At 34.7% G+C, this 26,756-nt stretch overlaps 1 protein-coding gene across 3 annotated transcripts in view; it reads right to left on the reverse strand.

The window, feature by feature from the left end:
• Positions 1–473: 473 nt before the first annotated feature.
• Positions 474–26,756, reverse strand: part of NUP58 (nucleoporin 58) — a 52,760-nt gene continuing 26,477 nt past the window's right edge. For 2 of the 3 annotated variants that reach the window (XM_072795755.1, XM_072795753.1), the window contains 4 exons: positions 23,233–23,434; positions 17,731–17,829; positions 16,047–16,142; positions 12,642–14,817 (listed from right to left, as the gene is read on the reverse strand). In XM_072795755.1, the coding sequence (XP_072651856.1) occupies positions 14,648–14,817; positions 16,047–16,142; positions 17,731–17,829; positions 23,233–23,434 (567 nt within the window). In that variant the 3' untranslated portion in view covers positions 12,642–14,647. Of the gene's footprint in view, positions 857–12,641; positions 14,818–16,046; positions 16,143–17,730; positions 17,830–23,232; positions 23,435–26,756 lie in introns of those variants that run through there. The other variant, XM_072795756.1, reaches the window with a different exon arrangement.

Below are 26,756 nucleotides of genomic sequence, written 5' to 3' on the forward strand. Positions count from 1 at the left end.
AGCCAAATAGTGGAAACAACTCAAATTCCATTAATTAATGAGTGAATAAGCAAAATGTGTTATATCCATGCAAAAGAATACTGTTCAGCAGTAAAAAAGGAATGAAGTACTGATATATCCGACAATACAGTTGATCCTTGAACACATTATGCTAAGTGAAAGATCCCAGTCACATTTACATGAAATGTCCAGAATAGGCAAGTGTGTATATATACATACACATATACAGGAAGGAAATTAAAGTTTCCCTAGGACTTGGGGCGGAAGGAAGGTGAGGAGGAAGAAGGAGTGAGTTCTCATATGTAAGGGGTTTCCTTTTGAGGGGTCAAAAATATTCAAAAATTAAATTGTTGTATTGCATAACTTTGTGAATACACTAAAAACCATTGAATGTATTCTTCAAATGGGTGAATTGTATGGTATATAAATTATATTTCAGTAAAGCTGTTTTTTTAAAAAAATGAGTTGCATAATTAAAGTTGATAAATATTTAATTCACTATACTTGGTCAGCTCCTTCTGTAAATTTTCCACAGTTCCTTATATACACTGAATTAGTGGCCAACTTCCTAGTTTTTAAAAACATTCTCAGTAGCTGGTATATGATCCATTAGATCATCCTTAAACATCAAAGGGCAAGTTTTCTTTACTGAATTCAAAACATCTTGACCACACTCACCCTAAGCCTTATAGTTCTATTCTTAAATAGTGAGACTCATAGAATAATAATCAGAAGTTCCTTGCAAAGTAGATATTTGTCGATTCAAAGACTGCTCAGAACTGGATTTTTCTTCCTACTTCATTGGTTTCTGTAACACTGGGTTTTCGAAATCCAGTTAAAACCTGTGATTTGTTGCCTGAGAGAAAAAGAAAAATAGTTTAGACTGTATTGTGACACTTAAAATTGTTAATATTTATTGCACGCTTCACACTGAAGCATCTTATGTGTGTTAGATCATCTTAATCCTTACAGTCAACCTATAAGATAGGTATTATTGTCTCTATTTCATTAATGGGATACTTAAAAGACAGGAAATAACTTGGCCACGATCATATACCTACTAAGTGGTAGAGCAGAGATTCTAACCCTGGCAGCATGGTTCCAACACCTATACAGAGAAAGATCAGCAGTGGGTCACTGACTTAACCATTTTCCTATGGCAGTAATCACTCAATTCATAAATATTTATGGAGTCCGATCAAATGAAGGTACAAAAACAAACCAAAATAAAACAGGGCTCTTGTTCTGGAATTACATAATCTAATGTGGGAGACAAATATATTCTTGAGCAACAAAAATATAATGTGGTAAGCCTGTATCATAAGGTCCAAAGTCCAACCAGAGTGAAGAGGTGCATATTAATTTTGCTGGAGGATATGGGGACGGATGAGGAAAGATAGCATTAAGAGGCCATTTATTCCAAAGGAAGTACAGGATGCAAATGCAAAGTGGTATGAAAGAACATAGTGTCCTGGAATGGCCTTGGTATGTGAGAGCCCCAGTAGAGTGCTGGTAAAGTAGACGCCCGAGTGTGAGGAACCATGTGTGTTAGACTAACGTGTTTGAGTTAGTCTTTTGGCACACATGCACCAAAGTGTATGGGGTTTACATAACCCTATTTGCATTTTGAGGAGGTAACTAAGAATTCCAATTACTGGGATGCCTAGGTTGCTCAGTGGTTGAGTGTCTGCCTTTGACTCAGGTCATTATCCCTGGTTCCTGGGATCGAGTCCCACATCATACTCCCCTCAGGGAGCCTGATTCTCCCTCTGCCTGCATCTCTGCCTCTCTGTGTATGTCTTTCATGAATAAATAAAATCTTAAAAAAAAAAAAAAAGAATTCCGATCACTTTCAAAGGTACAGACAATGAAACAGGTGGCAGTTGGGAGGCCTTATAGCAATAGACATAGATTTTTTTTAAAGAAACACATTAAAATTTTGTAATTTATTTCTCTTTTTAGGTCTATGATAAGCCATTTGTGGTCCCAGGACCATGATGAGTACTATCTCAAGCAGTACTGTCCAAGAAATATAATGCAAGTCAAGTCACATATATAATTTAAAATTTAAATTAAATTAAATTAAAACTTAGGAGCTCCATTAAAACAAGTAAGACAAACACATGAAATTAATGTTTTATTTAACCCAATATATTATCATCTCAACATGAAGTTGACATAAAAATTTTAATGAAGTATTTTATTCTTTTTTCATGCCAAGACTTCAAAATCCAGTGTTGATTTTACAACTAAAAGCTTCTCAAGTGCTAAATTTGCTTGGAACTACTTGATCTGCATGTAGATTAAATAAAATTTACAATCAAAAAGTAGACTCGTGTATCCAGGTTGCTCCAAACACACTTATAATGTTGCCCAATATTTAAATTAAATGTCCATTTCAAATTTAAATTGATTCAAATGAAATTTTTAAAAAATATTTACTTAATTTATTTTTTAGAGAGAGAGAGAACACAAACAGGAGGGCCAGAGGGAGAAGGAGAAAGAATCTCAAGCTGATGGAGCCTGACACTGGGCAAGATCTCATGGCCCTCAGATCACAACCTGAGCCAAAACCAAGAATCCAAGGCTTAACTGACTGTTCAAACTCAGGTGCTCCCCAAATGAAATTTTTAAATTCAATTTTTCACAATTTTTCAATCACACTAGCCATATTTCAAGTGCTCAGTACTCACATATGGTGAGTGGCTACCATTTTATACAGAGCAGATTGAAGTACTAATTCTGAATGAAGGCAGGATGACTTTCCACATACTCCTGCTTGGCTTACCATAGGTGTTCACTAAATGTGTTTGTTACTATCAGGAAGCATATGGTTAAAAAAAATAGAGAATCACTAATTCTAAATCAAATACAAATAAAACAGTGTATGAGAGGAATTCTTTTGGAAACCAAAAGGAATAATGCTCAGCACGTTATTGATTTTGCCTATTATTTAAAAGAACTTTTCTTCAGACCAATCTTTTGTTCAGCTACATAGAAAATGTAAACAATGATTAGAAAGAATTATTCTTTGTTATTAATTACCTACAAAATAGTAAAAGACAAAAAACAATTCTCACAGGCCAGGAAACACACTGTGCCTTGAATAATAGTACATGAAATATCTAACTAGCTCTCCTCCGGCAGAAGGAAAATCATTTCCCCTGCCCCGTGCTGTCAGCTGCCCTGCACTGCAGAGCTCCAGTTTTGGATTCACTGCATTCAGTGATGATGGATGGCCTGGGGCTTTCCACAGCTCTGAGAAATTTGCCAGGTGGTGAATACATTTTCCTTCCTAAGGATTATTTGAGAAAAGGCTAACCATCATCACTCTCACATCTCTCTGAATAGGGAAGGCTGGGGCATGGATCTCTGTGAGTTAATTTCCCCACCAGTCATGGCACTAGTGAAGGAGAATGTAGAGAAGACTCCTATGATAGTTAAAGGAGACAGAAGAGTGGACAAAGCCAGTGTACAACAGAGCAAATGATTATATTGGTACAGCAGGTGATTCAACAAGTGATGTGAATGCAGGAGATAGCAGGGAGCAGGGAGACTGGGGTAAATTGGAAGGTCAATGACAGCTCTGAAAGGTGCAGCTCCCTGAGTAGGTGGGGTGGCCAGTCACTGCTGCCAAATCTGTCCACAGTCTGTTTACAAGAAAGAGATGTGGGATTTCATGTAAAGTCTGATTTTTAAAAGTCAGCAAACATTCTGTGGACCAAACAGATCAAGTTACATGTCTCTAGTTTGCACCCTCTGAACATAAAGTTACAGAAGGTCAAAATAGGGTGCCTGGGTGACTCAGTCAGTTGAGTGTTGAACTCTTGATTTCAGCTCAGGTCATGATCTCAAGGTTGTGGAATTGGTCCCGTGTTGGGCTCCATGGTCAGTGGGAAGTCTGCTTTTCTCTGTCTCCCTTTACCCCTCCCCCTGCTCATGCTTTTTCTCTGAATCAATCAATCAATCTTTAAAAAAAAAAAAAAAGGTCAAAATAAAGAGCAACACCAGAAACAGAGTTAAAGTAAAAGCTAGTCAAGAATAGTTATTTTGAAGAAAGGATAATACAAACTAGATCATAGACAAAAAAGTAAAATCACTGCTGGGATAGATGCAATGTAGGTCAGCTTACATCCATATCAGGAATAAGATAGATTCAATAGAATATGTACCTGTAACAATTAAGTAAAGGGCCTCTCTTTAGAACTCTATTTGGGAGTGCCTAGGTAGCGCAGTTGGCTAAGTGTTTGACTCTTAGTTTTGGCTCAGGTCGTGATCTCAGGGTTGTGAGATCAAGCCCTACACATGGGGCTCTATGCTCTGTGCCATGCCTGCTTGAGATTCTTTCTCCCTCTCCCTGTGCCTCTCCCGTTCATGCTCTCTCTCTCTCAAATAAGTGAATAAATCTTAAAAAAAAAAAAGGAACTATATTTGGATTAGATCTCCTAAAATATACTCCCACTACAAAACAACTGAAAATGATGGGTAGAATTTTTTAACACTTTTTTTAAAAGTAGGCTATATGCTTAATGTAGAGCTTGAACTCACAACACCCAAGATAAAGAGTTTCATGCTCTACTGACTGAGCCCACCAGGTGCCCCTAAAAACACCTTGTAGACTCATAGCTGAACTAGCTAGGAAAGGCAAAGTCTTAGAAGTCAAACAATTGAAGTGAAAGTTTGAGGAAGGAGAAGCAAGAGTCTGGCAGCTACCAATGATCTAAAGGTTTTAGCAGCTGTTCAGGAGATAGGCCAAGGCCCAGGACCCCGTGCAGTCTAACAGTTTTCCCCCAGAAAACACTGTCCCCTTCTTCTTTACCAATGGGCATGATCCTGGAGACCCGGGATCAAGCCCCACATCAGGCTCCCTGCATGGAGCCTGCTTCTCCCTCTGCCTGTGTCTCTGCCTCTCTCTCTGTCTCTCATGAATAAAAAATAAAATCTTAAAAAAACAAAACAAAAAACAGACTGCAAGTCCTCTTAAATCTTAAAAAAAAAAAAGAAAAAGAAAAGAAAAAGACATATCCCAGCCTCACTTGTAGCTATGTGGCCTCATTCTGGCCACTGTGATGTGAGCAGAAGTGACATGTGCAACTTCCAGATCACACTCTTAAAAGGAAAAGAGGTGTTCTCGCCACATTTTCCCTCTTCTCATGAGCTGGAATGCAAATATATTCCATTGTGTAGACAAGAACATCACTGTCCAAATAGCAAACAACACTATTAGGAGTCTGGACCTCTGAGTCTGCTGAGCAGCCAAATCACCCTGGACTGCTACTTGGACCATATGAAAGAGAAAGAAGCTATCTTGTTCAAGCCACTGCATTTTGAGGTCTCTTAATTAAGCAGTTTTGCCTATATCCAAATTAATATGAGCCATGCAAATTAAGGAGTAAGAGGAACCCCTCCCCCCTCAACACAAACACATCTGTAGAACAGGGACACCAAATGTCCATACTAGGAGCCATCCTTTTTATCTAATGGACCAGAAGACAGTGATTATTTTAGGCTTTTTTTAGCCTCTGTCCCAATGAGTTAATTCTGCTATTGCATACCAGAAGCAGCCATAGACAATAAGTAAACAAATGGCTATGGTTGCTTTTTTTAAAATAAATGTACAAAAACAGGAAGTGAGCTTGATTTGGCCCACAGGCTATAGTTTGCCAACCCCTTGTCAACATACTACTACATAAATAATAAGAAAGTGTCTGATAAATAAAATTTGCCTGTTGTAGCCTTGGCTCTCTGAAATGAAAGAAAATTCTGCTGAGAATTCATTACTTAGAGCTGACTCTCAGAAGGGACTATGGTTTCAATTTACACTATATATGTCACCTAAATAATCCTGAGTGAGATGTTATTTTGAAGTGGACCTGGGTCAGGTGCCTAACAGAAGCAAATGCAAATCCTCTTTGGAGGAACACATCTTCAGCCTCAGATAATTCCCAAAGATAAGTTCCTATCAAGGATAAAAATTATAAAACACACAAGGAGAAAGACAAGTCATGTTGAACAAATCAACAGAAAAAAAATCAGATTCTATTGACTTTAGATATTGGACTTGTCAATGACAAATATAAAATGAGTATATTAAATGCATAAAGAAAAGAAAGTTTAAGTAAGGATAAGAGATTATCAAATGACCAGGCATAGTTTTTAAAGGACTAGTGAGAATTTCCACAAAATAAAATCAAAATGTAAAATTAAATGAATTTTCAATAAAATTACCAAAAAGGATCAACATTTTTAAAAGGTAGTCTAAAACCACAAAGACAATGAGAATAGGAAAAAAGCTAATAGCAAAGAAATTCTAGGAACTGGAGTGGAAAATGAACTGACTTAGCAGATCAAGAAGGCTAATTTTCTTTTTTTTTTCTTTTTTCTTTTTTTTTAGAGAAGAAGGGAGGGGTAAAGGGAGAGGGAAAATTGTAAGCAGGCTCCAGGCCCAGCATGGAGCCCCAGCTCAATCTCACAACATGAGGTCATGACTGGGCCGAAATCAAGAGTTGGATGCTTGAGCCACCCAAGTGCCCTGAGAAAGCTTTTACTTATGGTGGGGAAAGCTGAGCAGGAAGCTACTGATACTTTTTTGTAAGTAGGGGTGAAGGTGGGACTAAAAACAGAATTGACTAAAAGCTTTAAGGGGTCACTTAATTTCATTAGTCACTTCCAAATGGAGAAAAGGGAGACTGCTGCTTTTGTAACAAGGCTATCTAAACAGTTGTCTCTTTAAACTGTGTAATGTGAAAAAAATAAAAAATAAAAAAAATAAACTGTGTAATGTGATTTTGATAAAAAATAAGGATTATTAAAATTAAAAAATAAAATTCTGTTTTCAAGAGTAAGAAATTCACTAAACTATTAAGTCAGAAGGGCATAATATTGATATACAAAAATATATTAAAATATATCTTTGAATGTTTATATGTCATCAAAAACAGGGATAACTTTCAATGATATATTTTCCATCTTATATACAAATGATTTTAATTATATTTGTATACACACAGACACAGATACATGCACCTCACACACAATTACAGTTTTAGGGAAAAAAATACAAATAAGATCACATAGGCTCAACACTACATAAGGAATCTAAAAGTGGCAGTTTTTAGAAACCTAATAGATTATTTCAAAAATATGATAAAATCATTACATCAAACAAGGGCTCAGTCTAGAAGGTCCAATTAAAAGATAGTTTATTTCAGTTTTCATAGTGGCATCTATACAGTTTGCAAGAGAAAAAAAAATAGAACTTGTCACTCGTGTTAAGAGTTGATGTCCTTCAATTAAGTTCTCATGTCCATTTAGGAGAAAAATTTTTTAGAAGAAAAATGCATTGGCCACAACATTTAACTTTTCTTCTGCCTTCTCAATATATAACAATATAGAAGGCATTATCTTTGGAAATGACACTGAGCTGGAAGTGCCATTATTTGATAATCGATTTCTAAAAGACTTCATTAGAATAGCACCTGTGATACTGGAGTTTGAGTTTTTAGAATCCTCACTTAGGACTTTAGGACTTTGAGCAAATTCCTTAGGTTCGTCTCTCATCTCTAAAGAGAAATAAATGATGATATCACCTACCTTAGTGTTACTGCAATGCTCAAAAACTCCATTACTGTCAATGCACTCTGGAAAGTGGTGTGCATGAAGTCTCCTTTCAGTTCTGCCATCCTCTAATTACAACCTGGCACCAGCCAGCTAGCTGAATCTTCTAAAGACCACTTCATACAATTACGAAGTTGTAGTGGTAAAAAAAAGACTATAAATTGTAGAAGTTAAAATGTCTTAATCTCTTTTGTCTTCTCATTGACCTCTCACTCATTCCCAGAAGTCATTAAAAAAAGACTAGTAAATTTTGGTAAAATTAAATTTTTACACAGCAAAAAGAATAACCATAAACAGGTGAAAAGGTTAGCTGCAAAACATTTGCAATATATGAGAAATAATATAAAATATTAAAAAAGTTTGAGGGATCCCTAGATGGCTCAGCGGTTTAGCGCCTGCCTTTGGCCCAGGGCGCGATCCTGGAGTGTCGGGATCGAGTCCCACGTCGGGCTCCCGGTGCATGGATCCTGCTTCTCCCTCTGCCTGTGTCTCTGCCTCTCTCTCTCTCTCTCTCTATGTCTATCATAAATAAATAAATAAATCTTTAAAAAAAAAAAAAGTTTGAAAGCAATATGAAGAGGAGATGATGATATAATTTTCATTTTTAAAAGTAACATGGATCCAAGACTAAAGGTTTAAAATTATTAATTTTTCCAAAATTAATTATCTTGACATCTCGACAAAAAGTGATTCCATCCAAAGAGCTCTTACAAATAATTTTTTTTAAAGATGGCTAATAATACACAAAAATGTTCAAACCCCCTCATAATTAAGGAAATGTCAATAAAACTGGATACCATTTTTACCTATCCTACTAGAATTATTTCTAATATAGAAAAAAAAAAAAGGAAAAGGAAAAGAGACAAACAATCTAAATATTCACCCAAACACATAGGTTATCAAACACAGTGTGGACATACATGCTATGCAGCTATGAAGAAAAACAGTAGGTATTAGAATAAAAAGAGATTTAACAGAAACTTATTCTGGGAAGTATTAGTTGCCTTTATTCCTTTATGTTGCTCAAATGCAAAATTTATCTTTAATTAAACAATGTGGTTCTTTAAATTCAAATTGCTAATACTTCATTGAAAATAAATCATAATTTGGGGCCCCAGAATTGGCTCAGTTGTTAAGTGTCCAACTCCTGGTTTCTCCTCTGGTCATCTCAGGGTCAGGAGATCCAGCCTTAAGTAGGGCTCCACGCTCGGCACGGAGTCTGCCCCAAGGTTCTTCCTCCCTTTGCTGCCTTCCCCACCACCACCACCCTGCTCTCATGCTCTCTCTCAAGTAAATAAATAAAATCTTATATTTATGCATTGCTCAAAACCACCTATTATAATTTGGGAGGTGGGCTTCCTCAAGCCAGTTAACATCTCTGTGCTCTCAACAATTTTCTTTGTACCTTTATCCTATCACTTAGTAAGAAGTTCAAATTGTATTATACTACTTACATATAGTCAGAATTAGGATCTTAGACTCTAGAAAAATAGCCTGGCCTAAAATGCTGGCCCATCTACTTACTAGTGACCATTAGAAGTTATTGAACTCTTTTGTGCCTGTTTGCTCATTTGTAAAAAGGAAATAATAATATCCATCTCAAGAGGACTGAGGAATAAGTTCATACGTGTAAAGCTCTCAAAGGTAGACCATAGCCTCCACTTAGCACTGGATGTCAGCTGGTATTATTGAGCATAGAAAATACCCTATTCATAGTAATATTCCTCTCAACTCCCAGCAGTGACTGAAATATGGCAAATAGTAACAAATGTTTGCTGAATTAAATGAAATGAATTAAAATGACTTGCTATCAAGGGATTCAGAGGGGTGAGGATGACAAAGACAAGGTCTCTGGGCAGCCTAGGTGGCTCAGCGGTTTAGTGCCACCTTCAGCCCAGGGCCGGATCCCCGAGTCCCACGTTGGGCCCCCTGCATGGAGCCTGCTTCTCCCTCTATCTGTGTGTCTGCCTCTCTCTCTCTGGGCTCTCATGAATAAATAAAATCTTTAAAAAAAATAAAAAAGGTCTCTGCAAGTTAAACTTACAGCCTACTCTTCAGCATGGCAGCCTTTGTGAACTGGGTATTTGTTGCACTTAATTGGCAGATTACATAGAGAGAAAACGTGTGTTAGATTGAGTAGGAAAAGGCAAACAACTTGGACCGTGACCAATTCTTCCAGTAATTCCTACTCCTTCCTCTATGTGCTCTTAGCACCTGAGCTTCTTGCCTATTTTCATGGTCTCCTTGGGCCAGATGAGGTTCATCGCTCTGTAAGGCAGGAAAAGGATCTAGTCTCATGCCATCTGAGCACGCAGTGCTCTCTGGGGGAACAGGAGTCAGGGAAGCCTTCTTGGAAAGGCTTTCTTGTTAAACTTACCTTCCTAGGATCCCAATAGCCCAAATTACTCCCCCTTACCATTTTCAGGATGAGCAGAGCACCCCTCATGCTGGAATGACTGGCTCCGCTCTGAGCCTCTTCATAGGGAAGCAGCGGGGAATAGTGGCTAATAGTAGCCCTGCTTTTTCCTCCTTCCACCCATGATAGGGTTATTCACCTTCAAGTCCCATAGCCCTTTGTACTTACCTTGCCTTCATCTATACTTTATTGTATACTTGGAATGTCCCTCATGTAAATCATGCAATATCATTACCTTTGGTGCCTTTGAGAGGCTAGCCATGAAAATCAGTGTGCTATTCCTGTTATCACAAATAAACCTAGCTCTATGACTTGACAGCCACACGACCTCCAGTAAACAAAGTTCAACTGCAGTTTCTTCATCTAGAAACTGGAGTTTTCTGCTTTATAGGATGATAGTGAGATTAAACATCATCAAGTATATAAAGTTGTGAGTGTGGTGCCCAGAACAGACTATACACTCAATAAATGGAGGTCCCCATAGGCAAAGGGGGCTTTGTGAAAGAGATTTAAATTAGCCCCTCCAGGGCAGCCCGGGTGGCTCAGCGGTTTAGCTCCGACTTTGGCCCAGGTTGTGGTCCTGGAGAACCGGGATCGAGTCCCGTGTCGGGCTCCCTGCGTGGAGCCTGCTTCTCCCTCTGCCTCTCTCTCTCTCTCTCTCTCTCTCTCGCTGTGTCTCTCATGAATAAATAAAATCTAAAAATTAAATAAACAAATTAGCCCCTCCAGCTCAGACTTTCAGGACACTGACCCTGGGTTACAGAGTCCTAAGGACGCATCCTCTAATAACTTGGTGGTGTAAGCCCCCAAAACTACAGTGCAGTCAGGTTTACAAACGGTGAGACTGGAACAAGGCACGGAGGGGATGCTGAAGTAAATGTGATAAATCATTCAAACCCAAATATTTCATATGTAAAAAAACCCATTACAGTATTTCTAAAGGGACTATTCAAATTCCCTTGTAGCCAAAAAACACTATCTGAGACTAGTAAGACATTAACTTAGGTTTACTGTACCAACACAAAAGAACAGTTAATCTGCTTCTGTAATAATGTGAATGACCTTGTACCAAGTGCAGGATAAAAATCCACTCAGAAATAAAATCAAGATGCTGTTAGGAAAAGCAATTAACCAAATATCAAATAAACACTGTAAAACCTTGCTGAAAGAATGAGACCTAATATACGCATACATCATGCTATGTATATTGTCAACTCTCCCCAGATCATAATGTATTTTACTTGTATAAACCCAATCAAAATCCCAATAAGATCTTTTAAAGGAAAATATAGGTATCAAGTTTATCTTAAAGAATAGGTGTCTTAAAATAGCCACCCTACACACACACACACACACACACACACGAGTAAAAACAGGTATCTTCCCTATCACGTACCAAAATAAAGCTCCCAGTTATACTGATTAACAGCAGTGAGGTACTGGTGTGGTGCAACACTGATGCTTAAGAAGTATCAGGAGTTCATGCCATTCAAGTGCTTTAATAGATTAATAATAGATTCTATAATTAATAGGACTACCCATCTTTATCATCCCCACTTTTCAGATGATAAAGCTTAATTAAGGTCTAGAAAAGTGGTTAATTTGCCCAAGATCACATAGGCTCAAGGCAAGGGTCTGAACCCAGCTGAGGAGTCCAAACTACCTCACAAGAAAAATATTAATGTCCACTACCTACAGAGATCAAGAAAAAAACACTACTAAATAAACTGGTATAAAAATGGACAAAGGATATCAACATACAATTACAATAACATGCAAATGGCTAACTATATATTAAAAAGCTCAACCTCACTACTACTTATTATTAGGATTGATCATATATAGGGTGACAGAGAATACTAGGAAATGGGTACTCATACACGCTGCAGAAGTGCATTACTTACACAGCAATTTTAGAAGGCAATCCAATATTAAGAAATACAATTTGTATGCCTTTTCAGCAATTCCTCTTCAAGGATCAATTCCAAAGAAACATTAAACACAAGCACAAAGAGCCAAGTACAAGGATATTCACTGCTTTTTCTGTAAAACTGAAATACTGGAAAGAATCGAATTGCCCAACCACAGAAAATATGCTATGGGATGGCACATAAAAGCAAATTTCATGGACTGACATGGAAAAACATTGGCGATCTATCATTAAAGGGGAAAAAAGGCAAATCAGAGTATACAGATTTTTAACTCATTTGTTAGAAAAAGAAGGATCTGAGAATGATAAAATGTGAGAAAGAGAAAAAAAGAAAAAATGAACATATGTACACGTATGTGGAAAACTGCATTTTTTAAAGGGGTTCAAAAGGATACACACCAAACTATGACGAGTAGATACTCAGGGAAAGAAAGTAGAATCAGGGCTTGGGAATTGAAGGGGACTTTCACATTCTACTCAATATTCTTCTATATAACTATGTTTTTATAACCTTGAAAGGACAAAAGCAAGGGACAACTTACTATCTTGTGTTCACTCTACAAAAAGAAGCAAGATACATAAACTGGTAAAAAGAAAACACTAAAAACTGACCAAAGAGAATAAAAGACCAGTAAAAAGAAACTTACATATTAAGAACAACTATTGACACCTATAAGATTCAAAGCAACTGACACAATAAATTTTATTGTTTACATAATGATAGGCTCTGGACAGAGTGAAGACAATGGCGACAATGACAACACATTTAAACTCCTATCACAAATTGATCTGTAACAAATTTCCAGTGGTTCAACATATTAAAATGTAAAATATATAAAGAAAAAAATAAGAAATATAAATATTTAGATTTTTGCAGCACAATGCAACGTCCTTTTAAAAAAAAGTTTGCTGTAATTGGGTATTTAATTCTGACAGTAATTCAAAACACAAAACCTCGCATTTTCCTACCCTTCCCCAAAATCTGGATCTGGGGATAGCAGTATTAGAGAAGTATGCAAAAATAAAAACAACTTCAGTGCTCAGAAACAAAGCATTTTCCTTATTTTAATGCATCAAGGCGCAAAAGTTTCAATCCCAAAAAGCCAATCAGTGCTATATGCAGATAAATAAAAGATTTAACAACACTTTAATAAATCAAACCCAACTAACATTATACTAAAAATATATATGTGTGTGTGTGTGTGCATGTGTGTGTATATATATATATATATATGCAATACCTATTTTAGAAAAAAAGGTGCCTTGGTGAAAATGATTCTGAAAATATTCACTTGATGCACATTATGTACAAAACCTTCTATATAAAAAATTAAACTATTTTCAATGAAATTCCATGTTCATATCCCATTTAAAACTGTACTTGAAAGATAAGTAGGTCTACCTAACGGTTTCTGACTGAAATCATGGCTAAGGCAGTTCTCTTTCCAAGGGCCCTCTTTTTCACCCACTCTGTCACTAATACTAATATAGACAAATATTACACAGATGCAATCTGACATGCCTATGTGTCACTACCTGGAGTTCTGTTCACTGTTAAAATGGGATAGTTTATAGTTGCTACAAAGAATACTTTTTTTCTTAAAATATATTGTTTCTCTATTCCAAATTAAGCATTAAGCACTTACTTAAGACATTTAAGAGGCTGATAAACCACTCCATTTGGTGTCAATATCAATAGCCCTGTAAGAAAGAACTCTGTATTGGAACAGCTAGAAAAGTTTCCACTAAGGTAATAGTGCATCCTTCACCTGCATAGAATCAATTTGGCTTTATAGCTCTTTGCCTCCAGACACTAGTCTGGAGTTCAAATATGCTCTTGAAGGTTCAGCTCAATATGAGAAAACATCTCATATAGGTGTAATGAGGGTATATGGATAATAAAAGTTGTTAAAGTCTATTTGATGATTCTTACAGCACTCTTCCTTCAGAGTAGCTGCTAAAGGTTAAGGTGGAAACAAAAATGAAAAAGACCGGGGGCAATGAAGCAGAGTTGGTCAAATATTTACACCAGTAATTATTTCATTAAGTCTTTAAGCAAATAACTGCAATGACCTGATACCTCTAGCTCATCATTCTACAAGCACTGAGGATTTGAAGCTTAAAAGGTGAAAAATAGAATACCCTTAGAAAAGGGAAAAAATTCTGAGGCAAAAGTTGTAGGTCTGTAAATATATATTTTATATGAACACACAACTGTGTGTATTATTCTGTATATATTTACATATGTATTCACAAGATGCCCTGCAGTGTAGTTCAAAAGGCCTTTATCAAGGAACAAACTGATTCTAGTATAGGACTTAAAGTTTATACCATCTGTATAAGAAACAAATGTGCATATAATTCACATCATGTAAACCTTATCAACAAAAACATTGCTATGACACTAGGTTAAATAGGTTTTACTAATTAGTGATGTAATCAGAACAATTCTTACACTGACAATCAAAATAATGAAAAATACACAACTGGGTTTCAAATTCACAAGAAAAAAGATGTTTAGCATGGCAAATAAGAACAAAGTTCAGATTCCAGAGTAGGGAAAAATATCAAAACTTTATAAATCTCCTGGGATGCAATTTAATTACTGCATCGATTTTAGAAAAATAGACTCATAGAATGAACGATGCTGCTATGAATTCTCTCAACCACATCCACCCATATGTTTATCTTTTTCCTCTTTTGTTTCCAGCTGGAGGTTTCTTCAACTGAAGGAGTTGTCCTCCTGTTCCAAAACCTGCAGAGGCAGGATTGGACACCCCAAATGTCAAACCAGCTGACGCCGTGATGCCAGGATTGCTGAAGTTAAACCCAGATGTACTTGAGCTGCCAAAGCCTTATGTTTAGGGAAGAAAATATTCATATCAGAAATTAAATCACAAAAACAAATATAAAAAATGGGGAAGAGAGGTAAATTTCTAGCTAAAAGAATATATAATTTATAAAAATAGCAAATATCTTAGAACCCTAAATTTGTAACATGGAATTTTACAGGAAAATAATTTAGCGAACAACTAAGAGGCACCTTTAAAGACAGAAGTTTAGTGATCCAGGCCCAAAGAGCCTGAGCACAAATATCTGAACTCTACAGAAAAATTCAAGTTGCCAGATACTTTCCTGTTAATTAAATATGTCACGGTGCCTTCCTCCTTCAGCCCCTCTAAAACATATTAACAGTTAGAAGAGAGACTTCACAACCTTTGGACCCATTCCTATAATCCTAAATCCTCTAAGAAGGCCTTAACCCACAATTTTCAGGTCAATGAACACATGAAAGAGTAGTACCAATTGTTCTGATTTTGTAAGAACCCCTGCATCACTAAGATCAAGTACTATCACTGCCTACTTCCTCATACCAGTGAATGCTCTTATCTTACTCTTTTGGAACTGTTGATTTTAAATACCACTTAATATTAAATGGAATTTCCTTAAAACTCCCTCAATTTAAACATAATTTTAAATGTATTATATGTCATTATTTTAGACATGCTATTTATCTCTAAGCACTGCATGTTAAAAAAAAAAAGCCATTATTTATACATATAGAGAAAAATGGAGAAGAAATTTAGAATTTTCTACTAGAACAAAAGATTACATATCTATTCCAAATGAACAAAGAATCCAATCAATCATCATCTCTAATACTGGCATTCTTAAAAACCAAAGGAACTGATAACTAAAGAACATCTCTTTGGGAGAGAAATTATTTTCCTAAATAAAAAACGATAAAGGCTGGGTTAAAACCTTTATGATGGGTTCATTTTTGTAATAATGAAGAGACTTGTTTAACCATGACACTAGTCTGGGTTTAAAAGAATCTCTACTTAAATGATAACTTATTATATCAAACTAATAAGTCTTGTTAGAAATATTTCACAAATCTGACTTTTTAGTTTATAAGAGAGAGAAAACTGTATGATTTGTTAGGCTTGCATGCTTCATTCAGGGGATAGAAACTGAATCAGGGATTGTTTTTGGATACTGGAAATAACAATACTTATATTTTTAAATTAAATAATTTGCATCTTTAAATTTGCCTGAAATTCAGGCCAAAAACACACAAACCTGCACTAAGACTTCCTGAGGGTTTATTTGTTGTTCCAAATCCAAATGTGGAGGCCCCTGTGGTGCTGCATCCAAAACCAGAGCTAGTTCCAAATCCTAGTGGAAGGGTAATAGAGAAATATACAATGGTATGTAAAACACAGGTTAAAGGATACTGACAAGTAAAACCTAAAATTATCAAAGGTCTAATAAATATAGTGCTATTACAGAAATCTATTTACTCTTTCACAGACTTTTCGAAGAATCAGGTTAATCTGAAATAAACATTTTTATGTATTTAGACTAAATTTATGACCCATCAGCAATTTTTAAAGAACAAAGCCATAGAGAAACAAGATCATATTAGTATTTTCTCTCCCAAATGGACTAGAAATGTTAGTGATCATTCGAATATGATGTTAGTCAAACAGGTATAAACATATCTACTTAGGTATATTTCATTTTGGGGAAAAAAAAAAGCTGACTAAATTTATAAAAAAAAGTATGACATGCACAACAACTTAAACACCAAGTACCATAAGGTAAAACTTTATTCTGCTTTTTACCAAAACATTTTCACTTACAAACCTTTACCATTGAAAAACTGCATCATTACAACACAATCATGTTAAATATACTCAGTTAACGGTAGACTTCTATCATATACCAGCTGATATTACAATTGAGAAAATTAGAGTGGGATCATCATGATTTTTCTAATACTATAGTCCACAATTTAAATAAATATATTTCATTATATAAAAGAGGTGATTCTAATAAGTAAAGACCTGTTTCCATTCTCTTAAAAGTCAGGTGCTCTAAAAATAAAATTCAACTCTTCTTAGGCTACTCTGCAACAGATTATCTAAAATAAGGAGTTTGATAGTATGATGGCCTATAAAGCTAAGATATGTAATAGCAAATTGGATTATAGATCATAGGAAATATGCTGTCTGCCATAATTCTAGTAATTCCAATAGAATTTACTACATTAAGTAATCTTGATTGCTCGCAGGCTTCTCTCTTATGATGATACATTTTAGTGGAAATAAAGGAACTTTAATTCATTATATGACAATACACTTGCCACAGTACACTCTTTCAAATACCCATAGCAGAGAATTGTGAATATGTTTTTACTTAACATGACGACTTACAGAACACTTACCTTACTAGTTAGAATTAACTTATAAAACTATTCATCACTATATATACAAGTATGCATAAAGGCAAATATGCCCAAAATGCTCAGGAAAAGACAGAAGCTGAGCTGTTCAATTATAATAAAATTATTTCCCCATTTAAAGTGTTCATTTACAGAAAAAGAAGATAATGATTAGGATGTATGTCCAGAAGTCGTTTGGACTCCAAACTGATATTAAGACCACTGATTTTTTAAAGTTAATTAAATTTATTAAAACTAAGTAATTTTCAAGTTCACATTTTAGCATATTGCTCTGAAAATATGAACATCCCTACCGGTTAATCTTACTACTCTTTTATATTTACTATTCACCGAAGATGAAATGATTTTTTTTAAGTTCTAAATCTAATACTAGAAAGCATGGATTATGTTTGTAGAACTCCTTTTGTCAGGTGGAACCTTAACTTCCAAAGTAGCAGAGCTTCTTAGAAATTTTTTACAGGCTAGTATCAATTCAAATGTATAATAGTCCAATGCAATATTAGAAAAATGAAAGTGTACCTCCAAGGTTTGAAGAACCTAAGCCACTTGATTGCAAGCCAGTGCCAATACCTGAGCCGAATGGCGTTCCAAAACTAACTCCCAGAGATGGCTGTGGCCCTGGTATAACAAAAAAACAAAACAAAACAAAACAAAAACAAAAACAAAACAAAACAAAACGGGGGGGAAAAAAAAACAAATTTGCCTTACTCTTTCAAGATTAAAGTTTCTTTATGAAATTATTTTTTAAATAAACAGTGATTAATTTTGACAAATTCTATTTGCTAAAATTCAGTTTTCAGGATGTCTCCCCAGCCTGATTTATCTATCCCAATGGATTTACCTATCAAAAAAAAAAAATTGTTTTTAAGTGACTTGTTCACGCCATACAATTAAGAGGCTTACCACATTGAAAAATGATTGTTAGTTTAACCTACTAAATAATTTGAAATCTTTAATGTATTGTAAATTATAATTCTTTTAATTTTATTTCTAGGATGGTTTTAGCTCTCCCCACTTGTTTTCTGATAAAATTACTTGGTGTAATTAGTAAAGGTTTTTTTTTTCTCTTTTTAAAACAAGCTCCTTACCGTTAGAGTCAAGTCTCAACTGATCAAAGAGACTGACACTAACATGGCAAAACTATCATGTTACTTCATAAGAGTAAGTACCAAAAAACTAGGCATCACTTTTTTATATGAAATATAAATGATATATACAATAAATAGATAAAAAACAAGACAATGTTTTATTTTATTAAATTTATTGTTCATTTTAAAGCAAATCAATTACACAGTAACATGACAATTCCAACTTGTTCACAAAAAGTGATAATTGAGTTCTATTATTAAGCTCTGCTACATTACACCACTTATCACCTGATTAAATAAGATAGATAATGAACATTTACAAAGGCACCGCTGTGTACCTTGACAGATTCAATACATTCAAGATTTCAATTCAGAAGTTTCTTTCCAACATTTTGGAAAACGTACTCAGATGCAGAACAATTAGTCATCCTTTTCCCGTTTGTTACTTTAAAGATTTTGGCTGAGTTTGTTTGGCAAGAATAGCATCAAACTTACTAGCCTCTCTTTTTAACTACTTTTTTTTCTTTAAGCAGAATACAAAAATCTAAAAATCTCTCATTTGATAAATAATTTATGAAAATTATTCAATAAATTTCATAGTACAATCTTCAGTCTTGTCTTTTTCAAGCACAGTGATCAGTGCATCTCAAAGTTGAGGGAACAGCCAAAGTAATATACAGATTGAAATTTAAACTTTTCAAAAAAAAAAATCAAAGCCTTCAAGTTGTTTAATGAAGAATGAGGTTTGTATATTCAAAAGGTAGTGTAAAATTATAAAGCATTAAAAAAAAAAAAAAAAGAAAACTGAGGAAACTGCATTTTGCTACACTGGGACAGAAACTGGACTTTTCAAATAGCTTCTACCCAGAAAATAAAGAATAAGAACTAATAGCAGCCGGAGTTCTTATACTATTATTAAAAAATAAATTAAAAAAGGATTTAAATTTTTACATCCAGTTTGAGATTAATTTGAGAATAAAATACCTGCCTAGCAGCTCTTTTGTAAAATGTTACTATAGGAAAAAGAAACTAAGCATATTACTCTCTTATTTTGAACAAAAATAATACATAGAAAACACACGTCCAGTTTCTTTAACACTGAGAGACTTAAGTGTCACATGTTAATAGGAGGCACTGCTGGTGGAAGACCCTAAAGAATAATGCACACCACAGCCCTCAACCCTACAAGTCGTAAGAGTTACTCAAATAACATGCTTTTTTTGTTGTGTGTGGGTCTGTTTTTAAGAGTAACCCTAATCATCAATATTCAGGATATAGGTAATCAAGAACTCTGACAATGACAAGACTTTCCATTGCACAACAGGTACATGATTACTTTGAGTTTTGTACCTTCACACAAATTCTGAAGGCAACATCATTTATAAAACTAGTAGGCAAATGTATAACATTTTTTAATATTAAAAACTCATGATAAATATCTCCCATGCCAAAGTATTAGCATATATTACACTCTGGCCACCATATAAATTAGTTTCACTATTAGAAAGCAGAATCTAAATCCTTCAGGCAAAAGTCACGTAAACAATTCAAGAAATCTGTTTCAGAATCTGAATAGTCATTCAATGAGAGGCTTAGTTCCATAAATAAAACCTAGTTAGTAGTAATATATCCCAATAATTGCCTAAAGTGAAATCTTCATGTAGAGTAACATTTTACAAAAGTTACCGTATAATATATTCACACACAACAAAATCAAGTTTAGCACTGTAATTCATATTTTCCAGAATAAATTCTACTTTCTTAAAAGTAAAACTGCATTCACAGGAAAAGGACTAAAGTGCTAAAATTTTTAAATAATTTTCAATAATTACTCAAAATACCTAATGTAATTAGTATGATTATTCCTAAGTCATATTTTAAAAATAATTTTTCTTAGAAACAAAAAAATGCCTTTTTTCCCCAATTTGAAAATTTTTACTTACTGATTTAATGGGGAATGTTCCTTTGGTTGTTTAATACAACAAAACTACAAGAAACTAAAATGAAATACTTAAAATTTCCTACTTAACACTACATCTTAAATGTTCAAACCTACACTAAAAGCTAGAAATTAGAAATTCCTAACAAAATGTCTCAGCTCTCCTTAAAAATAGCAGCTAAGTCACATGAGAATAGTCTTATTATGTAAACATTAAGAACTTTTAAAAGTGTCAAAACACAACAGCAAAACTTAATCCCAGTACATTAGCTTAAAACAATCTATCCTAAATTAAAATTATATTGATAATCCTAATGTAATTGTCTTAAGCTTTTTAAGAGGCTTCAAAAGCACTGATGGACAAGTATACTCAAGATCTACTAATATGTCATTTACCCATGTACTGATGCTTATTTGATATGTAATTAGCCTGCTGATTTTTCATCAATTCTCTTCAGCCTTCAGAAGCAATAATGATAAATCATGCAGGCCTAATCTCTATTATTTTTTTTTCATTAAAAAACACCAAAGAAAAGTTAAGAAGTCACTTCAATCCATACTTCCACCTTCAAGACTACGCAGAAACCACCTTCAGAAGGTAGCAGCCTAAGAAGCTATCTGCACTTTTTACATTAGTGAAGAACCCATACGCAACCTAAAGAAAAAACCCCTGACAACTCAAATCTTGCACAGATCAACAGCGATGTATAACAGCACATATGCTTTACCTAACTAAATCTAGATGGTCTTTAAAATTTGTTACTGACACTTAAAAAGAAAAAATGTCCTCAAAGTTGCAGGACCTAAACAATCACTGAGCACAATGCAGTAATTTCTCAACAGGCTGTAACTCATGAAATCAGAATGTATCTAAGAGACCTCATCCATCTCACTGTAGTGGTGACATGACTGGAATAACTAACATCCTATCAGATGCATAAAGGAATGCACTATGGAACTGGGGAGGACCTCAAAGAAATAAAAGGAAAAAGAGAAGACATAATACAAAACTGTTATTATTATTGTTTAGCTTCTCAGTTCTAAAAATCCACACAACACAAAATGAAAACACTGTAAGACTGTTTAGCCTGATAAATTATAATCCCTGCCAGCCAATCAGGAAGCCTTATTGTAGGCTTCAAAATTATGGGGAACATTAGAAAGCAGTCAAGTTTCCCTGGAGCCTGGCAAAAGTCACAAATAAAATTAAATGAACAAAGCCTCCTCAAGATGATTCCTCAAAATTAAGCTAACATTCACCACCACCACAGAAAGCAAACACCATACTCCACTCGTATTGTTTACCTCTGTATCCTTGGAGCCTAGCACATAGTAAGCACTCACTTGTATTTATAGAATGAACATATATCTTCATATGTTCATGAGTCCAAAATGCATGACCTCTCAAAACTCTCTACATAAAAGAATTAAGAACAACCCTGACAAGTGGTTTGGCTTTAAATTTAGTTATACACCACAGAAGATAATTCATTTATACTATGACATTTTACGTAACTGACCTTTCTCAAGTTGTATTTATTAAAACGGAAATCTCTTAAGTTTTAAAGAACACACTACCAAAACCCATGCTTATTTGATCTATTTTAGGATTAATACTGGCTCCAGAAAGTAAATCAGTACTATGTTGGTTTCATTAGCTAAATAATCATGAGAACTGATAATCCTAATTATCACGGGGCTGATTCCTATACTGACTTGACAGCAATCAGCCACATACTGACTTTTTCCCCTCCATAACTTGAGAATGAATCCTACACTCCAGCCAGCTAGAGAACTATTATATAGTGCCACTGTGAGCCACTATTCACATGGGTCCAGCCATGGAACGTGGATGGTTTGGCATAAACCAATCATCAGCCATTCACTGATGGTAAGTCAATTCTGTCATCTCCAAATGTGAAGAACAATTTTTAAACTGCCAGTAATGAAAACCAGAGAATGCTTCCCTAGTAGAGGCAGCCTGAATACAATACTCTTTTTGTACTATAATTTACTATTGGACTATATGGAACTTTCAGAAAGACACATGCTATAGGATAATAATAAGCATTACTCAAAAATTATGAACGAGTAAAAAAAAAAAAGTCAATATCCATTAAGATTATATTTTCTACATCCTACTTCAAGCCTGACAAAAAAAGAGACTGGAGGAGTAAAGACAATAATCTTCAAAAGACATAGGACCAAACTCCACACTGCAGAACTAGACCATAAAAATGTTTCTCCCATTAGAAGTGGAATTAAACCAAGGACTGAAATTATCTGCTTTCCCATATCTCATTAATTATTTTCATCATCTGCCCAGCTTCCCAGTTCATACTTCTTAATATGCAATCCAGAACATCTCAAAACATCTTTTTCCTGCTCTTGCTACTGTTCTGTTCATTCTGAAAAGGTACAAAGAATTCTAGTATGTACTTTCTTCCAAATTTGGTTAAAAGGACCTGCCCTCTGATTTCAGTCATGATGCATAAAAACAACCAACTCATCTTCAACACGCCTTCAGTCATAACAATGTACTTCATCCTAGATGTGGGGTACTCTGTAATCACTATGTATGAGGAAAGGAGAATGCACCATCTATCAGTATTATATGAAAAATGCAATGTATGGCTGCATTATCTCTGACTTTTAAAACAATAAATGATACAATCACAATTTTAGAATCTAATATTCTTAAATGTAATTCGGTAGTGAAACACCATGTTCTAAAGGGCATTTATAGCAATACAGCAAATAACATTAAGTAGTTCACAATATTCAGTATCTACTTGATGTATAATTATTGCTAAGACTACCCTGCATTTTTTATCAGGTATGTTTATAATTGTGTCCATCACAATTTTTAGATTGTATTGGAACAGCTACTCATAGAAATTTCTTTAGTGCTAACACAAAAGGAAGACTTTTAAAAATGCACATCAATGTTCTGCATTTGAACAGTAAGAAGCTATAACTTGAATGCATTCAGACCTGTAGCAGGCTGTTGCTGCTGTGTAAGTGTTGCAGCCATGGCAACGGCTGCTGCATTTGGCATGTTGCTGAAAGGGGTGGGCCCAGTAGTAACTCTGGGCGCATTCTGCCACTTCTTGGCTTCTGCTCGCCTGGCTTCAAATACATCTACAGCATCTCCTAAGAACATTTTCCTGTAGCCAAGGTACTGTTCCTTTAGCACCTAAAGGAGAGAAAAAAGAGGTTAAGAAGTTCTGTTGACTTTGGTAATATATGAATAATCTAACTAGGAAGTAAGGAGGTAAGCAGACAGATGAAAGACACTGCCAATATTGCCATATTAAACATTCTCCCTAAAGTGCAAATCAAAGTGCTAGTGATGCGTGGTGTGGGAAATGATGTGTGCAAGCTCTATTACTCTTTGAGTATTTTCTTCCCTATTTTTGTCATGTCTTTACAATAAATTGCCTAATATATTCTGGCTTCATGAGGCCCTCTTTATTTTTTTTTTTAATAATAAATTTATCTTTTATTGGTGTTCAATTTGCCAACATACAGAATAACACCCAGTGCTCATCCCATCAAGTGCCCCACTCATGAGGCCCTCTTTAAAATGAGTTAGTTCAGCTTTTAATCAAGCAAAGTAGTATCTAAAATTCCAGTTTCAAAAAAAATAAAAAATAATAAATAATAAATAAAATTCCAGTTTCAATATTCCAGTTTTTCACATTTCCTCCTCCAGTATTCGACCTTTTGGAAACTTTCAGATTCAAAAAGCTGAAAACATGTACTAAATCTATATTTGTTAAATGTCTTCTTTAAAAGGCCTGGGTGACACAGGTTAAAACAAGAGGTTACCTTAGTAGAGAGGGCTTGGGGGGTATAAAGACAGCTTTTACTTTATCAATATGATCTGCCTATTTTACAACGAGAATGACTCATGTTGAGCTTGTGTAACCAAACCGGGGGGAGGGGGGGATATAGAGGGGAAGTGAGTGAGTTTATAATTTCAGAGTAAGAAAGAAAAAGTACCAAGTTCATAAGGTGGGCTGGTTCACCTAGTGCAACATCTGCCTTGATTAAGGCAATTAATAGGAATGATTCTACCTCATATCAGAATTACTAAATAACTTTCATTAAAGGTTTAATCTAATTTAGATCAGTTTTAAACAAATTTTTAAAGAGATGTAGAATTCTCAGACTCCCTACCATTCTCAACAGAAATTAATAAACATTAATCTTTTTGGTCTTAACAGGTAGAACATTTAGAAATCTTACTGTTATTTACAATATTTAAATGTTATCAACCCCTTTTGTGTGTATTTGATTTCCGGTTCCAAACTTTCCTAACATATTGAAGCAGGCCTGCCAAGAACTGAAAACCGTGGGATATGCAGTCAGAAGTAGGGAATGTGATATCACAAGAATGAATTATATTAAAATTGATCTCCCCCTAATCCATCCTCCCTTTTCTCTGTACAATTAAATGCACATACCCATGCAATGTGACATAACAGCCTATAAATATCCGTTCTACTTCGGATACTAGAAAATAATGACCTGCCCAAGAGACTTGAAACACAACTGGTTTAAGGGAAAACAAAACAAAACAAAAAACTGACCTCAGCCACAATTTGTATAATTACTGATAAAATGTCCAATTTTGTTAATGTCACTAAAGACAGGCTGGCTCAGGTAGTTTAAGCCAATTTTAGGAGATTATCTCATGAAAAACAATACACAAGAAACAAAAATAAAAAACCACCTCTTGTAAGATTTTTATTAGCGATTGAGTCCAGAAATTAGTTTGCTCACTAAAAGCAGCTGAAAATAATTGGCAACATAGTCAATCTGATCACAAAACATCCTTTGGTTCTCAGGAATGTAAATTCCAAAAAAAAAAAAAAAGAGTAGGTCAAATTGTCATGTAAAGCTTATCCAACATGATCAGAGGTGATTTTGTGTGAATCTGTCCCACTGTTTTATGGTCATGTTACTGAAAAAGGTAGTTTTCAAATCAGAGAGGAGAAACTGCCATTAAAAAAACATGTATAGGATGCCTGGGTGGCTCAGTAGTTGAGTGTCTGCCTTCGGCTCAGGGCATGATCCCGGGGATCAAGTCCTGCATCGGTCATCGATCAAGTCCTCTGCACCTACCTCTTCTCCTATGTCTCTGCCTCTCTCTCGGTCTCTCATGAATAAATAAATAAAGTCTTTAAAAAAAATTAAAAAATAGCATGGGTACTTACAAATGACATGTCTGGAATTTGCTTTAAGATATTCTAGCATCTCTGTGTAGAAGATGGATAAAGTTAAGACCAGCAGGGTCTTGATAATGGTTGAAGCTGAGTGATGAGTATGTGGGCATTCATTATAATAGTGCCCTACTTTTTTGTGAATGTATATTTGAAAATTTTCATAATAGTAATTGAGAAAAAAAATCTGTACAACGCAAGACTCATCTGTGAGTCTGTGAGACAACAGGGAATCATCTTTATCCCTTTAAAAAAACTAAAGTAATATTTATTATAGACCTTTACATTTCAGGAAAATTTGATAAAAATTCCTCCTTTAATACTAACTTATTTTAAAAATTTGGTTTAGACTTTTAAACATATTAAAGCAAAAGGTCCAAACTATGCTCATTCCAAACACTGTATAATTTAAGTGGTCAACTTTTTAAAAAATGCATTACAATATGCCAGATTAAAATAAAATGAAGAGATGCCTGGGTGGCTCAGTGGTTGAGTGTCTGCCTTTGGCCCAATGCATGATCCCGAGATCTGGGATTGAGTCTCACACTGGGCTCCCTGCATGGAGCCTGCTTCACTACTGCCTGTGTCTCTGCCTCTCTCTCTCAGTCTCTCATGAATAAATAAATAAAATATTTTAAAAAATAAAAAATAAAATAAAAATGAAAGTAATAGTAATCTCAAACTCTATTCTATGCAATTAATAATTCACTTAGACTCAGGTTTGAACACTTTGAATTTTAAGTTTTTAAGACTATATAACTCCAAGAAAGCATTTAATTGTATTTGCCTGACTAGCTGGAAAAAGCATACTTACATTTAATATTTCACTTAAATTTTAAAAGCTTTAAATAAGGTTCAAAATGTTCAGTGACAAATTATTTTATTTATATTATTTAATAAACACAAATAGTTCCCTGTTATTTAGAAGGGATAAATGTGAGTCTGTGAGACAACAGGGAATCATCTTTATCCCTTTAAAAAAACTAAAGTAATATTTATTATAGACCTTTACATTTCAGGAAAATTTGATAAAAATGCTTGTAAGCATTTGATGACTAATACGTATTTAAAACATATGTAAAATTAGAGCAGTGCAAAATGCTTTTGCTACTAAGAATGTTTATTTTCTGTAGTGCTGCTTACAGTGGTAGAGATGGAAACCTAAATGGCCAAAAAAAAGAGGATGGGTTAAATAAACTATCTATGCACATATACAATGAAATGCTACATTAACTACTAAAAATGTTGAAGAAACATGTGTATTAACACAGAAAACTATTTACAACAATA

This window comes from Canis lupus, chromosome 24 (assembly GCF_048164855.1).
Source record: "Canis lupus baileyi chromosome 24, mCanLup2.hap1, whole genome shotgun sequence".
NCBI lineage: Eukaryota > Metazoa > Chordata > Mammalia > Carnivora > Canidae > Canis > Canis lupus.